Raw genomic sequence first — 14,932 nt, 5'->3', positions numbered from 1 at the left:
TTTAAAGGTCAACATCATTAACAAGGTGCGTCAAACATACAGCGTCAAGAAGATCACGTTTATACGGTGTTCCGTTTGGACAATCGTGACTTTTTATTTAATACTAAACCAAGATGCACGATGGTACGATGACGAAAACGCGATGGCGCGATGTAACGATGATGAAACAACGATGGTACGACGGTGAAAATGCCATGGTACGATGACGAAAACGCGATGACACGATGGCGAAAACGTGATGGTACGATGATGAAAACGCGATGGTACGATGATACGATGGTGAAATCGCGATGGTACGATGATGAAAACGCGATATTACATCGACACTTCACCATCGTACCATCGCGATTTCATCATCGTGCTATCGCGTTTTCACCATCGTACCATCGTTGTTTCTTCATCGTACCATCGCGCCATCGCGTTTTCGTCATCGTATTATCGTACATCGCGGCTTAGTATTAAATAAAAAGTCACGATTATCCACTGAACGGAACACCGTATGTTTAAGTACAGTCTTCATCAATATGTTTAGATAAAAATTATTTAATCTTTATTATAGTCATAATGGTTTATAGTTTGTCAGTTATTAAAAAAATAAAGTGTCATGAACGTGAATGTGAATAATGTTACCTCTTCGTTCAGCAGTAGGTAAAATACAAAGAAGAATGATCCCTGCAATGGTGAAAGAAAACGTTTTAGGACATAAGTATTATTCAGTTTAGTTTTTTCACTTTTTAAATAATGTTACAGTGCCTTGAGTATACAAAGGAAAAAACCGATACATGATATTGTATTTGTCAAAAACCATTTCCAGCTTCAAACTATTTAAATCGTTGATTTTGTTTCACAACATCATACATACACAGATGCTATGTAATAACTTCAATATGCAATGTCATAAACGTAAGACAAAATTACAATTACATACCTGAAGACAATTAAACAGCCCAAATATATATTTTACAATTCTATCTGACATTCTAAGTGATATAAACGCAAATGACCACACAACTGTAATAAGTATAATCTGTGTCCACAATGCTTTCATCAGGAGTCTGAAATAGAAATATGCATATACAGTAACTTACACTTGAATTCAACCCGTGTCCCCGTTAGAATCAGCACTGCCGATGAATGTTCGTAGTTATTTTATTAAGCAATGAAGTAAAAGTAATAGTGGTGGCCATAAACAATGATAAAGCCTCCATCCATTTGCAGTTATAAAATGTATTGCAATGCATATGTAACTGGTTATCTCCCTTCAGCGATGAACTAAAAAATCACAGTAAGTGTTACAAATTTTCTGCCTGTTATGGATGCAGTAACATTTGAAAATGTTGGCAAGACATAGGACTTGAACCCACGGCCCCGGAGATTGGCAGCTAAACGTTCTGTATGTGCATGCGACATTATGTCAATAAAAAACGTTATATCGCTATTCAGGTTCGGAACACGGGAGATTAATTTGCGGAAACACGGAATATTCCTGTGTGAAATGTCAATACACCGTATTTTGTTTGCCGGTGCCTGGCTACGTCACTATACAATGTACAGGTAGGGTATGACATACGTACAAAGACAGGTTTGCTGAAACTTCTTTCCGGTATTGCACCGTTGGTTTAAAAATTGCATGTTATGAAGCAAACAAAGTTTTAACATTTGTTTAAACTAACATAAACAACTTACATAATGGATTTGTTACTTTTCTCCGACTTCGTGTATGAATTTTCATTATGTTCTTTAGCAGTGAAAATTAAAACCATTATTGATACCTGAAAAGTAATATTGAAAAATATTTTTCATTGAGTGAACACCAAAGGTAGAAAGATTCTTTCATTGCTACTTGTACGTACAGATGGGAATATCCGCTTGTGACTTTTAGGCAGTAACGAGGCACTGCCGGGTTTTCACGCAAACATTTATCCGACAGCCGGATATTTTCGTTTTCGTCAGCCAGTGACAATTATTGTTTTCTTCCTTGCCATACTCATCAAATCTTAGAAAAATTACCTTTGGTTTATAAATAAAACATTGGAAATCCATGTACTTAAACTGGAATGACGTCACCCTGACGTTTCACAGGCAAACAGCAACTGCGAGTGAATACTATTCTAAATTTAAAAATATATTACATTTGACTTCAGTTTATTGAATCGCGTGTCACCTGGCGATTGTTTGTTTTTAGAAATCATATTAACGATTTTGGGAAGTATAAGTTGGTATGTTTTATTGAATATCTCAGAATTTATACGATCAAGGACGTAAAAATTCACATCCATGTTAATATAAATTTTGAAAGCAGGTCAACACGGTCGCACTCATCCGTTTTCAAATTAACTTTTCGTGCTCAAAATGTCTCCTATGTAAATCTTTTATTTTCGAAATTGAATTTGTGAGTTGTATGCAAAAATACGTACTACATATGCAACAAAAACATACCGCTATAATTCCAAGAGCTGGACCAACAAACAACCATAAATTTCCCCATGATATCCAGCACCTGAAAACAGTAAAGACGGTTTAGAGTGTCGAAATTCGTTCACTCGAACTCAGATAGTTCGAACGCCACCCTTTACTCGAACTCATTGCCAGGTCCCGGCAAAATCCATTAGATACAGTATAATTTTCGACGGCTCAAACTACCGAAAACTCGAACACATTTTGCTGGTCTCGTCGGGTTTGAAAAAAACGAAGTTCGACTGTAACATATTGTGGGCTATAATTGCCTTGAATTTTTGAAAGCATTTCTATGTTTTACAGTACGATGTATTGTGTAAGGGATCCACATTGCAGGGATCAGTCTTATCAGTCTTTCGTGTAAATTTTGGAATATATAAGGGATTAGGATTAAGGTTTGGTCCATTATTAATCGGTGAGAAATCCCAGGTGTCGGTGTTACCAAGCCGTGTCCTATCATGTTCTTATATTTTGGTTATTTTGTGTCTTCCTTGCCTATATGTTTTACTTACCCTTGCTTATTTTCATGCTGTACACATACACATATACAAACATAAACGGTAATTAGGTTTTGGTATGAGTGGATGCCTTCCTGAAACATGCCTGTTTCGTTTAAATTTTGACCTTGTCTTAACGGTATAAAATGCTAAAAAGCTGTCCTATATAATTCTGTATAAAATGACCACTATTCAAGGGGTACAATGCACACTAAAAAGCTTTTGTAAGGGCTGTCAAATAAAATCACTTACTTGATTTTTTTTCAACATTTTCTAGCATATCAGATTATCAGAGACCTATAATCCCATAAAGAACTATATCGCTACTGTACAAAAAGAAAAAGAAAATAATGAGTGTTTACTTTTATATAAGAAAACTACAGTTTGTACAACCCGCTAAATTTACACATTTTCGCTTCTTTCAATGTCTCTACAAAATTCTTTTAAGGTTCAAGTAAAGTCTTTTGAAACCACCCCTCGGCTGAATTTTTGTTTTAGTTTTTTTATGCCGCATAGGCCTTGGTCTATCATAAAGAATACACCAAATTGTTCATAATAAATAAAAGAAACTATTAAGACAGGTTATTCTCTTTTGGACAACACATTTAGTCTTATATCACATGTGCTTTGACTGTTCATGTTCTATTTTGTAGAAGATTTCAAACTTCTTTTTCAGAAGTATTTTGTCATTACTTTTTTCTAATCATTGTGTGTCTAACATGTTTGTCTAGGTACTCCGGGGGTTGAAAATGTTACAAACCATGTACATTTCAAAAAAATGCAAACATTGCAAAATGGAAGTGAAAGTAGAGCTGTCAAATTGACAAAAAAACTGCAGTATTTCAACAAATATAAAAGTAAACTATTTTTCATTTCCCGAAGTACCTAGATAAGTATGTAAGACACACAACAAAAACAAATTTAGAGAAAAAATATGTTTGAAAAAGAAGTTTGATATTTTGTACAAAATATAATGTGGACAGTTGAATTACATGTTTTGTAAGACAAAATACATATTACCAAACAAGGTGACCTCTATATAAAGTATTTTCTACTTCTTCTGAACAACTCCGTATAGATCTATATATGTTATGAATATTATGGGTCTGTCGGGTATAATTTCCAAAATGAAAATTTACCGAAGGGGTGGTCTCAAACACTTGACTTGAACCTTAACTAGCATGCGATAGCAACAAGTCATTTTCGACAGAATGCTACACAAACATACTAAAACGCTGTAAAGTAAAAGAAAACAAAATTTACTACATTTTCCTTAAGGACAATGCCAAAATTTATAGTCATGTTTAACATTTCAGTCACAAAAGTATGTAGTAAAATTAGCTCAAAACACACGCCATGTTGTCACAAATCAAATATTTTCGTGCTGAATTTTGATGTAATGAAATGCGACAAACATCTCAAGTATAGTCCGGTTCATTTCATACAACAAGAAATTGCGAGGAAAATCGGAATATATGCTCTTCAGAGAGAAAAAAAAAATCATTCAACCTTTTTTAATTCAGTTACATGCCATAAAATACAATATTTTGTTTAAGTCTCGGTAATAGAAGAAAAAGATTAACTGATTATGACAATTGTGATTTTACATTTCTTTACACACTTTACGGGGTCATTATCAGATACAATATGTACCTGCATTTTGCCGGACGTTAGCCGTGGGAAGCGTACATAGTTTGTTTTTTTCAATCAGTGATATTTATAACGTGAAACGTCTGCAAAACTGAATTGTTCAACAAAACATGTCATTTTTTGTTGATTCAACGTCACACCGTCACAATTATAGGTCATATGGCGATTTTCCAGCTGCAATCGCCACCAGCCTGGCAACATACAAATCAAAAGGTACAATCCGGAATTTTTCTACAAGCCAAATTTTGGACAGAATTTATATAGGTATATAATAAAGGCAAGTATGTCTTTATTTACACAATAATTTTGCATGCAAAAATTTGGATAGTCAACTCTATAAATTGAATCAGATCTACTTACATATCTTTGGCATAATAATGCTGACCTTGAGATCCTACAAAAGCACCAACTAGAACAGCAGGTATGACTGAAAAAAAAAATCATGTAAATTTTTCAAATACTGTATATAGTCATCTATCTATATGTATCTCTTTTATTAAACCATTTTAAGTCGAATATTATCTCAGCAGGAAGATTTGTACAACAACAAAAATATTGATTGTAAATGTGGATTTATTTCTGATGTAACGGTTGAAATAAAAGTGTACACCAAAATTAACTGTTTACTACACGTGTATTAAAATAAAATACCTTTTCTTGCATTCATTAATCACTAATCTTAACTATTATAATTCTTCGCTCAAGACACGATGCTATTGGAATTTGTAATAATCTGAGACTAATTCATTTGGAAGATAAACGTCGACTTACTCCAGCCTAGTATGTAATATCTGACCAGAGACCCTTCGTTGTTACCGTCATGAGCGTGCGACGAATATGTGATGACAATGTATAGATTGAATGCTTCGTTCATTAACCATGAGAAGTTGGCAAGGAAAAAGTAATGTAGACAAACTGCAAATATCTGGCACACGATCTGTAAGAGAAAGCGGTTGTGACATTTATTTTCTGTCTAAAAATGTAAAACCAATTTTGGATACCATTTCGGGTATTAAATACGTCAAAGCATTTTTACGGCGTTATGAACACTAAAATACAGTTCCCTATAGTAAGAGAAACGGAAACCTGTGCAAAACATGCGTAAGTGTGTTTTTGTGAAAAACAAAGCACATCCACAAACAATCTTGCTTCCAAACATGATAGTTTATGTATCACTTATGATACGCAAAAGAAAGACATGTTTATCACAGTCATATCACGTATACCACGTATAATGACAAATCGAACAATTGCTTAAGTCGAAATCTTTAAAAACAAACAAAAAACGCTCATTTTTCCTTAACTATAGTAAACACTAATTGTATTACAGTCATCGCAATGTCTTTTATACGTTTTGAATATGTGTAAGGGGTGACTGTAAAGTGGGTCATTTTCGCCCGTGGTTTAATTAGCGATTTTATGGTTCACATCGTCATTCACGGTGTTATAGTGCATTTTAATCGACCTGGTGGGGCGGGGTTTCGCGACGGTCCACTGCATTGTTCTGCAGGATGTGTAGTATATTCGGCAACCTGATTTCTTATTCACTGGCCATCTACCTTACACTGTAACCACTGTAGCTCTACCTATTTTGCTCGTTTTTTTAGATAACCATTATTTGCATAAGCCAGAGATTAACTCCGCCCCGCCAGATCGAATAAAACGCACTATAAGAATTCGAGAAAAGCGAGTGTTTGTTTTTGAGTACACGATGCAGATTAAACGTATATTTTGAAATGGCGAGTGGCATTTTTCGCAAAAAACTGTGAAAATAAAACTATCGTGAATATTACCCAGGTTACAGTATAATTCTAAGTTACATATAAACAATATGTTTACATCCTGGTTACCGTATTTTCGTACTGATCTATCCCAATCATAAAGACAAGCTGTCCAAAGACAACAGACATGCCCAGATTTTTATGAAGAGATGCTGTGCTCGAAGAAGTCCTGAAAATGATTTAGAAACATTAATGTAAAAACAGATTCAGCATATACATACTGTAATGTAGTGTGAATATTTTATAAACTGATTTAAATACAACTTTAAAAAAAGAGAAATACAGCTGTAAAAGTCGATCTTACTTAACTACAAACAAATCTTTGAGTTTATATCATACAAAATATAAACTTAAATCCATGTATTTAAATAGATCTTTCTCTTTCTTTGTTTATACTCATTTTTTACTGTGATCCGAAAACATTTTTAAAACACGTAATTTTATTTATGATGAGCTTTAGTCCCGATTGTTACGTTTATAATCACGCAAATGCAAACATATTTAAGTTTATCTGAACTGAAATGATAGAAACATACTTATAGTATATGTGAAGGAGACATGTGGTAAGACAAAACGTTGCCGATGCACAACAACCGATATAGGAAGCGAAGTTCATTAGAATAGGCCGGACCTCTCCTTTGTTCCACTGCAATAAAAAAATCATATTTTTTATCTGTTTTCCAGGTTTTTATAGTCATGGTCTTTCTTTGCTAGTGAAACTATGATCTTTATTAAAAGCTTTCCTTTCCTTTTCTAAAAATAATGAAGTTTAAGTAATTTTTTGAGCAATAATAAAAAGATATGCGCAGATCAACTTAATCCTAAACAATTATTTCTTCAATGTAACAAAAAGCACCACTTTCCAACCAATAGTTATAAAGAAAAAGAAAAAAATGCCTCAAAATAAAACAAACGATTTTTTTCACAAAATGAATGTAATCTACATGTATATCTAGATCTATGCGACTAGCACTCATTTTAAATTTTGTACTCACATTATCGTTGTACATATCTGTGGTGATGGCAAAAATGCCCGTGACGGAGCATGCGCAAACACCTTCATCCCCTCTGTCCTCTTTAAGTTCACAGCCATTTCGTGTCCACCGCCATTCTGTTATTCTAAAAATGTATTTCTGGTATTTATAGCTTCGATATTTTACTTTATAAATGAAAATCGAAATAGATTCACGTTAAACTTCACTTGTGAATCTAATTAAATGAGCCGTGCCATGTGAAAACCAACATAGTGGGTTTGCGACCAGCATGAATCCAGACCAGCCTGCGCATCCGCGCAGTCTGGTCAGGATCCATGCTGTTCACTAACAGTTTCTCTAATTGCAATAGACTTTGAAAACGAACAGCATGGATCCTGACCAGACTGCGCAGATGCGCAGGCTGGTCTGGATCTATGCTGGTCGCAAACCCACTATGTTGGTTTTCTCATGGCGCGGCTCAAATTAGTACTGAAACTAAGTATAATGAGCATGGGAACAATTTTAGATTCGTAAACATCTACAGGCCCATTACCCGCTTTCGTTTTTATTTAATCCGGGAAAAGAAGGTGTCAGTATATCATTATGAATACGACGGTTTTCGGATGTGACGCCATAGTTTTTCTTAGTGCTTTAACGCATTTATAAATCGTGTTATAGAATTAAGTAACATACTTTCCACCAAAAGTCGTGCCATGTTCAAGGCGTACGCATTCTGGGTTTGATATGTTGAACGTCTGAAATACAAAAAAAAGCAATGACTTTGAAAGTTTGGTCAATGAAAATGATTTTCCATAACGACGATCGCTACTTTCTTAATTTACAAATTGATGTAATACGAAAATATGATATCACATCTCAAACAGACATATTTTCCTTTTCCATGTGCTTTTCAATAATATTATTAAAATTTACCCTGTTTTGCAATGAAAAAATGCATGTTTCATTCTGAAAACACCGGGTATATATGTCAAATTTGTTCTGTATGTGAACAAAATGACAGCGTTTCAGATTAAAGATTTTAAGTCACCTACTAGTATCTTAATAAGAATACAAATACATGTAATATGATTGTTACTTACATTTAAGTATGGCAGGGTGAATTCTACTGGTGTAGAAAGGTTACTGGATATATCTAGACTTCCGGTATGCAGAAACATCGCAATAATTGGTGTATTCAAATTATCCTCCTTTGCCTTTTTACCAGTTCTGTGAGACAGAATCAGTTTCGATATTGCGTAAAGATAAACTTTTGTATTCTCATCTATTTACTAGTGTATAATACTGGAAGTTTGCCTACTTCAGTCATGAGCTTTCTATTACGATAATTCAATTTAAACAAGAGGGTCATGATGACCCTGGATCGCTCGCCTGAGTAATATTGCCTACATGGGCATGAATTTTGTGTGATGTTCAGAAATTTCCATTCTATAGAAAGCTATGTTGTCTTTGAATATGGAGATCACCAAAATAGCCAATTTTTACTCTTTCAGGGGCCAAAACTCTAGAACCCATCATGAAATATGGCTGGTTCAAAAAAGGAACCGAGAACTTATGGTGAAGTTGTGTGCCAGTTTAGTTAAAATCCCATCATAAATGAAACCACTATCGTGCAGACAAGACCAAAATAGCCAACTTTTGCCCTTTCAGGGGTGTAACTCTGGAACCCATCCTGGGGTATGGCTGGTTCAAGCAAGGAACAAAGATCTTATGATGATACAAGTTGTGTGCAAGCTTGGTTAAAATCATAAATGAAACTGCTATTGTGCAGACAAAACCAAAATAGCCAATTTCTGGCCCTTTCAGGGGCCGTAACTCTAGAAACCATAAAGGAATATGGCTGGTTCAAGCAAGGAACTGAGATCTTAAAGTGATACAAATTGTGTGCAAGCTTGGTTAAAATCAAATTATAAATGAAACCACTATCGTGCAGACAATAACAAAAAAGTCAATTTTGCCATTTCAGGGGCTGTAACTCTGGAACCCATCGTGGGATATAGCTGGTTCAAAAGAAGAACCAATATCTAATGGTGATACTAATTGTGTGCAAGTTTGATTAAAATCAAATCATAAATAAAACCACTATCGTGCATACAAGATATTGTTGACAGACGCACGACACACGGCGGACACCAAGTGGTCACAAAAGCTCACCTTGAGCCTTTGAATCAGGTGAGCTAAAATAGTTTCTTCAAAGAGTGTTGATAGCGACATGTTTTTTCAACAAAGTATTCGCCTTCTATTATTTCTTCACAATCATGTGAAGTATAAATGTCATCGTTCTTAAAAGGTGAAAGTGGTTCCTGTTAATATAATTATGAAATGCTTCTCACTTGCTTCTACTCTGCAGTCATGCATTGTTGCAAAATAACATAAAATTCAATAAATTGACAGTTCCAGAAAATATTAATTCAAATTAGAATGCCATTTCTGGATATTAAGTTTATTACCCGCTTGGGATTAGTCGTTTAAAAAAAAAAATAAAATTACACTGTTTACACAAGGTTCAAGATAATTGCTAAATTCAAGGCCCATTAATGAATTAACAGCATTTGACAACAACAAAATAATCAAATTGACAAAATTACAATGAATGAATATTTGTGTTTATTGTTCAACAAATGTTTCTAACATGGCAAATTGTTCATTCGTTAGCTTCTAAAATTGAAAACTTGACTTTTTTTATTTCGTTAAAAGACATGACACGGGGAATGAAAGAAATGTCAACTGATAAATGACATCACCGTGACGTCATAATGTCTTTCGAGTTAGCTTACATTAAAGTTAAGCGTGTTTACATGCTCTCTCAAAATGAACTTTATGTGCAACTTTGAAATATATTGTAGTTTTTTTTCATAAACACTTACGCTCGTAAATCATGATTTGGCAACATCGCAGTCATTCCAAGAACACGCAATCCAGCCGTCTTCACAAACGCTGAAAAAATGTAAGAAACATGAACATCCGGTTTGTTTTGTTCAACTACGGACTTACCTCAGCGTCAATTTGCAATTTGTAATAATTATTCAGCAATATAAATACAAAATGTAACAATAATATGTAGATCTATTTTAGAGTTTTGTCCGCCACTTACATGGTAGATCTGAATCGTTCACAGCTGAAAGAATTGTTGATGGCATTTCTACCTCTCCATAGTTGGACTGGATCCCAGATGCACGGTCTTTTGATGAAGGAAATTTTGAACCTTTGAATTTCTGAATCCACTGTGCTTGTGCGCTTATCTCTGAAGGAGGAGAAAGGAACAATGAGATCAAGGGTTTTGTTTTTTTGCTGAACTTGTTTACTTGTTTTAAGATAAGTCAATTTATATGTTGTGACTGTGACGTTAGACATTAAATTGTACCTTTAATTTTTGGTTAACAGAATCTAGTGCAGATAATGGTATTTTTAGTAGGTGATTTTTTTTTGATTTTTGTTCTATTTTATAGATTTAAGTTTCATTTAAATGTAATTTTAAATGTAATTTTAATAACTTACACAGTCTCTTGTGATTCTTATTTTAGGATTGTTTTATAATATTGATTTTAGTATAGTCATTTGTATACAAAGACGAGACTATAATAAACTATGAGTTGAGTTGAGTCTGAAATGAGATCCTCTAATAGTGTGCCATCATAAATTATATAGTCAAGCTGTGATTTTCCATTTGCATATCAAACTAATTGTGCTATTCATCATTCAAATGGTTTCACTTTTATTGACGTGCAAGTTCGCCCCGGTTTTACGTTATTTTTTAAATATTCAATATGGCATATTGACATACAAGATTACTACTGATCAAAGTGTCATTAGCAGATAATTTTATTTTAGACTGCTCAATAGCTCAGTGGTAGAATGTCCGCTTTGAGTGCGGGACGTCTTGGGTTCGATCATACCAAAGACGTAAAAAAAAGTACTGGTGGCACTCAGCATTTAAAGGGTTGTACCAGGAGGTAAAATAAGCACAGGTAAGTATCTGTTACTGGATACCTAATTTGTCGCACAAGAGCTTTGTAGCTCGTGTTCTATGTTGATTATATGCGACGTTAAATAAATCTTACTTTTACTTTGGCCTACCCTTAAATTACCTTTTACTGCTGACATGAAAATAAAAATATCTTTCAATTACTAGTACTTCAAATATATACATTTTTACTACACTTTTCAAAGGCAATGTTAAGGTGAAACCAGTTAATAGAATAAACAAAATGAACCTATTTTTGGCCGAACTGTTTTTAAATTGGCTTCCTCAAACTGGACGTTTCCTCCTATATTGCCGTCGATCATGTGATTTTGTAAACTACGTGACATCACATGTGCGAATGTTTCCAAGACTTTCATAAGGTTATCGCCCTCAGTTCCCGGAGGCTGTGTTGCATTCCATCCATAGCCATGCTTCTCACTGAGGAGGTTGTCCACAACATCTGCCACAATCTTGTAAAAGATAGAAAAACGTCTGTGCTCAAAATTTCTTCATTTTCAAAATAATTCTAATGATATATCAGCCTCAAATCTCATATTTGAACATATGACCGATTTCTTCACAGTGTCTAACCATAATAATAAAATGAGCCACGCCATGAGAAAACCAACATAGTGGGTTTGCGACCAGCATGGATCCAGACCAGCCTGCGCATCCGCGCAGTCTGGTCAGGATCCATGCTGCTCGCTTTCAAAGCCTATAGCAATTAGAGAAACCGTTAGCGAACAGCATGGATCCTGACCAGACTGCGCGGATGCGCAGGCTGGTCTGGATCCTTGCTGGTCGCAAACCCACTATGTTGGTTTTCTCATGGCACGGCTCAAATGTGTGTGTATACACTGTCAAGTGCTAGGGTTTTTTTAAAAAAAACTACTGTAACACTTTACTGAATGTAAGGCAGCATGGTGCGAATTTGTAATGTAATAAAAAAAACTGGAAGTGTCTTTTTGTAATTGGTTGATACTAGATAGGCTATTTTACTGTAAAAGCAGCTTAACATATGCATTCATTTGATAATTTTATTCAAAATAAATGTATTCAATAAAGATTTTCTAGATTCATTTTAAAGATGAGCACAGTGCATCTTAAACGTTTATTTCTGAATTCAATCGAAGCTCACTGCCTTAACATGTGCTTTCAAGAAAAATGCAAACTACAGTTAGAAAAAAGTTCTACTGTGCAAAAAGAACAAGAGCTACTAGCCTATCAGGATGACTTATTTTATGATCTGATATTTTATAGTTGTCATCCCACTGAGACAGTGACAGTCAAAAGTTATCACGCTGTCTCGAAACGTCCTATATTTTTTGGACTAAAGAGCTACTAGAATCCGCCATTATGCGATTAAATTTTCAAGGTGGATGGGGTTAACTTGTGTATGTGCGCTACAGGCATTGAACTAACCTCGATGAATTCCTTAGTTTCTTCCACAGTTGGAAACCTCCCGAGCGCTCTTGCGTAAGTCTGGTTTCCGTCAGTCCATTGCTGTACTTGCAATACTATAACGTTAGCCTGGGTGTTCACTAACATTGCCAAAAGGTCAATGACCGTTGCAACATCCACCGGGTTACCATAAGCATTAGATTTGGTGTGAATAACAAGCCCATGTCCAAGATCTAGTAATAACCGTTCGTCTATGTAATCGGCAAGTAAGTGTTTCTGAAACTACAAAGAAATACGCATTGCCACTAGTGTCAATGGGCCGTTTGTGTTGAAAATGTGTGTGTATGTGTGTGTTCGGGTTTAACGTCTTTCTCAACGTTGTTTTATGATAAAATGTGTATATCAAAATGTTCCACTCATTTTTGAGGGAAATTTTTGAGTTACATTGTATTTAGGAATTTTATGTATTAAAGCACAGATATATAGCGTCGTATTGAAAACATATAAAACGTCTTAATTCTGACCATAAAGTTACCAGTTAGTTACAGAAAGTTTCAAAGGATTACTTGTCAGTGTTAACATACCTTATATTTGAGTTTTCTGAGATCCGGCGAAATACAATTGTCTATATTAGCTTTACCCCATTCGCCTTCGTTCTCGGCAGTTACAAAACATGGTCTTGTTCCTATTGCTGCAAATGAGGAAGGTTAAAAAGATATGATTATAAATAAATATACCATATTGTGTATAAAAAAACCCACCGGGCTGTAGGGTTTTAGACATGAGACAGAGTGTCTCAGTTTTGATAAAGAGAAAATAAATATTTGGCGTTGAGACGCAACATGGTAAACAAAATAATTCTAATGACTGAAAAAAAAATCAGAGTATTTCTGGAAAAAAGGACATAGATCTTATTCCGATAACATTTAATCATGGTCACTTTATTAATACTTCCTGGCATATAACGTTTGTATAAATTCAAAAACAACTAAAAAAACCCTTATTCTACACTGAAAGAAAATATTTTAAATTAGCAATGATATTTTCCTAGCTGACTAAAGGTATGTCTAAGATATTTAGAAAACATATGCAGTACACACTTAATAGATAATAATGAAGTTAAAGCATATATTTCTTATATGACTAGCGCAGTAATAGCAGTCGGTAATTTCCGTGTGATTGCATTTTTCCGCATTCTTCGGAAGTTACCGTAGCTCTGTTCCAGGGAAAGCCGAAACTGCATACGCTAGATACACACTTAAACGGAAATTTCAGATTCTCATTTTTAGGTACACTACATTATAAAAATAATAAAAGAAAAATGAACACATACCTGTAGTGTTCACTTCTTTTTCCTTGCTGAGAACATCTTTCGGGCATTGAACAGATATTGTGTTCTTTGCTGGGGTCCTTGTCCATCTGATATTCTCAACTATCTGTTCGTTACACTGTGCACCTGAATATATAAAGGATAAGTAGTTCCAGATTTTTAGTAACTATTAATATTAAGTGGTTTGTATACCATATCAAAAAGAAGAAAATAAATGAAAACGCTTGATAATTTGTTCATACGAAATATCTATGATAACTTCAATCTTATTCGAACCTCTCGACTTCACTTCCTGGGAAAACAGTACAAAAATCTGAAAAGTAGATCCCTCGGAAGCACCGAGAACAAGGCAAACAGTGAAAATTGCAGACTCGTTTTGATTGAGTCTGTTCATGAGCAGTAATGGAAAATGCAACACTGCCCACGCCCCCTAGCACTGGCTTAAGCAGTATTCAATTTTCAAATCTAAATAAGTTGAAATCAATGATCCCGAAGGACCAGAAAATATAACAACACTGAGATGGAGTCGGGGCGACGTTTTACGGCCGCCACACAGCACTTAACATCCGCTGTTGTAAAGTAAATAAAATCTGAAAAGTAGATCCCTCGGAAGCACCGAGAACAAGGCAAACAGTGAAAATTGCAGACTCGGTTTGATTGAGTCTGTTCATGAGCAGTAATGGAAAATGCAACACTGCCCACGCCCCCTAGCACTGGCTTAAGCAGTGTTCAATCTTCAAATCTAAATGAGTTGAAATCAATGATCCCGAAGGACCAGAAAATATAATATGAGAAGGCGTGGTCATGCCCCAAGTTGGCCTCGAACCGGCGATCCATAGGTTAAGCGGCCCACGCATTAC

At 34.9% G+C, this 14,932-nt stretch overlaps 1 protein-coding gene across 1 annotated transcript in view; it reads right to left on the bottom strand.

Annotated features, from left to right (window-relative positions):
- LOC123562161 (adhesion G protein-coupled receptor L2-like) overlaps positions 1-14,932 on the bottom strand; it is a 30,062-nt gene that overhangs the window by 2,899 nt on the left and 12,231 nt on the right. The window contains exons 8-24 of the mRNA XM_053536557.1: positions 14,076-14,198; positions 13,327-13,433; positions 12,764-13,024; positions 11,592-11,811; positions 10,472-10,621; positions 10,245-10,314; positions 8,460-8,586; positions 8,053-8,114; positions 7,381-7,504; positions 6,922-7,031; positions 6,455-6,554; positions 5,376-5,541; positions 4,965-5,031; positions 2,440-2,500; positions 1,687-1,772; positions 929-1,055; positions 631-672 (exon numbers count right to left, since the gene is read on the bottom strand). Of these exons, the coding sequence (XP_053392532.1) occupies positions 631-672; positions 929-1,055; positions 1,687-1,772; positions 2,440-2,500; positions 4,965-5,031; positions 5,376-5,541; positions 6,455-6,554; positions 6,922-7,031; positions 7,381-7,504; positions 8,053-8,114; positions 8,460-8,586; positions 10,245-10,314; positions 10,472-10,621; positions 11,592-11,811; positions 12,764-13,024; positions 13,327-13,433; positions 14,076-14,198 (2,003 nt within the window). The remainder of the gene's footprint in view (positions 1-630; positions 673-928; positions 1,056-1,686; positions 1,773-2,439; positions 2,501-4,964; positions 5,032-5,375; positions 5,542-6,454; positions 6,555-6,921; positions 7,032-7,380; positions 7,505-8,052; positions 8,115-8,459; positions 8,587-10,244; positions 10,315-10,471; positions 10,622-11,591; positions 11,812-12,763; positions 13,025-13,326; positions 13,434-14,075; positions 14,199-14,932) is intronic.

The sequence above is a fragment of the Mercenaria mercenaria genome, chromosome 2 (genome assembly GCF_021730395.1).
Source record: "Mercenaria mercenaria strain notata chromosome 2, MADL_Memer_1, whole genome shotgun sequence".
In the NCBI taxonomy this organism is placed as follows: Eukaryota; Metazoa; Mollusca; class Bivalvia; order Venerida; family Veneridae; genus Mercenaria; species Mercenaria mercenaria.
The sequence above is the reverse complement of the archived record's forward strand: the minus strand, read 5'-3'. Positions and strand labels throughout refer to the sequence as shown.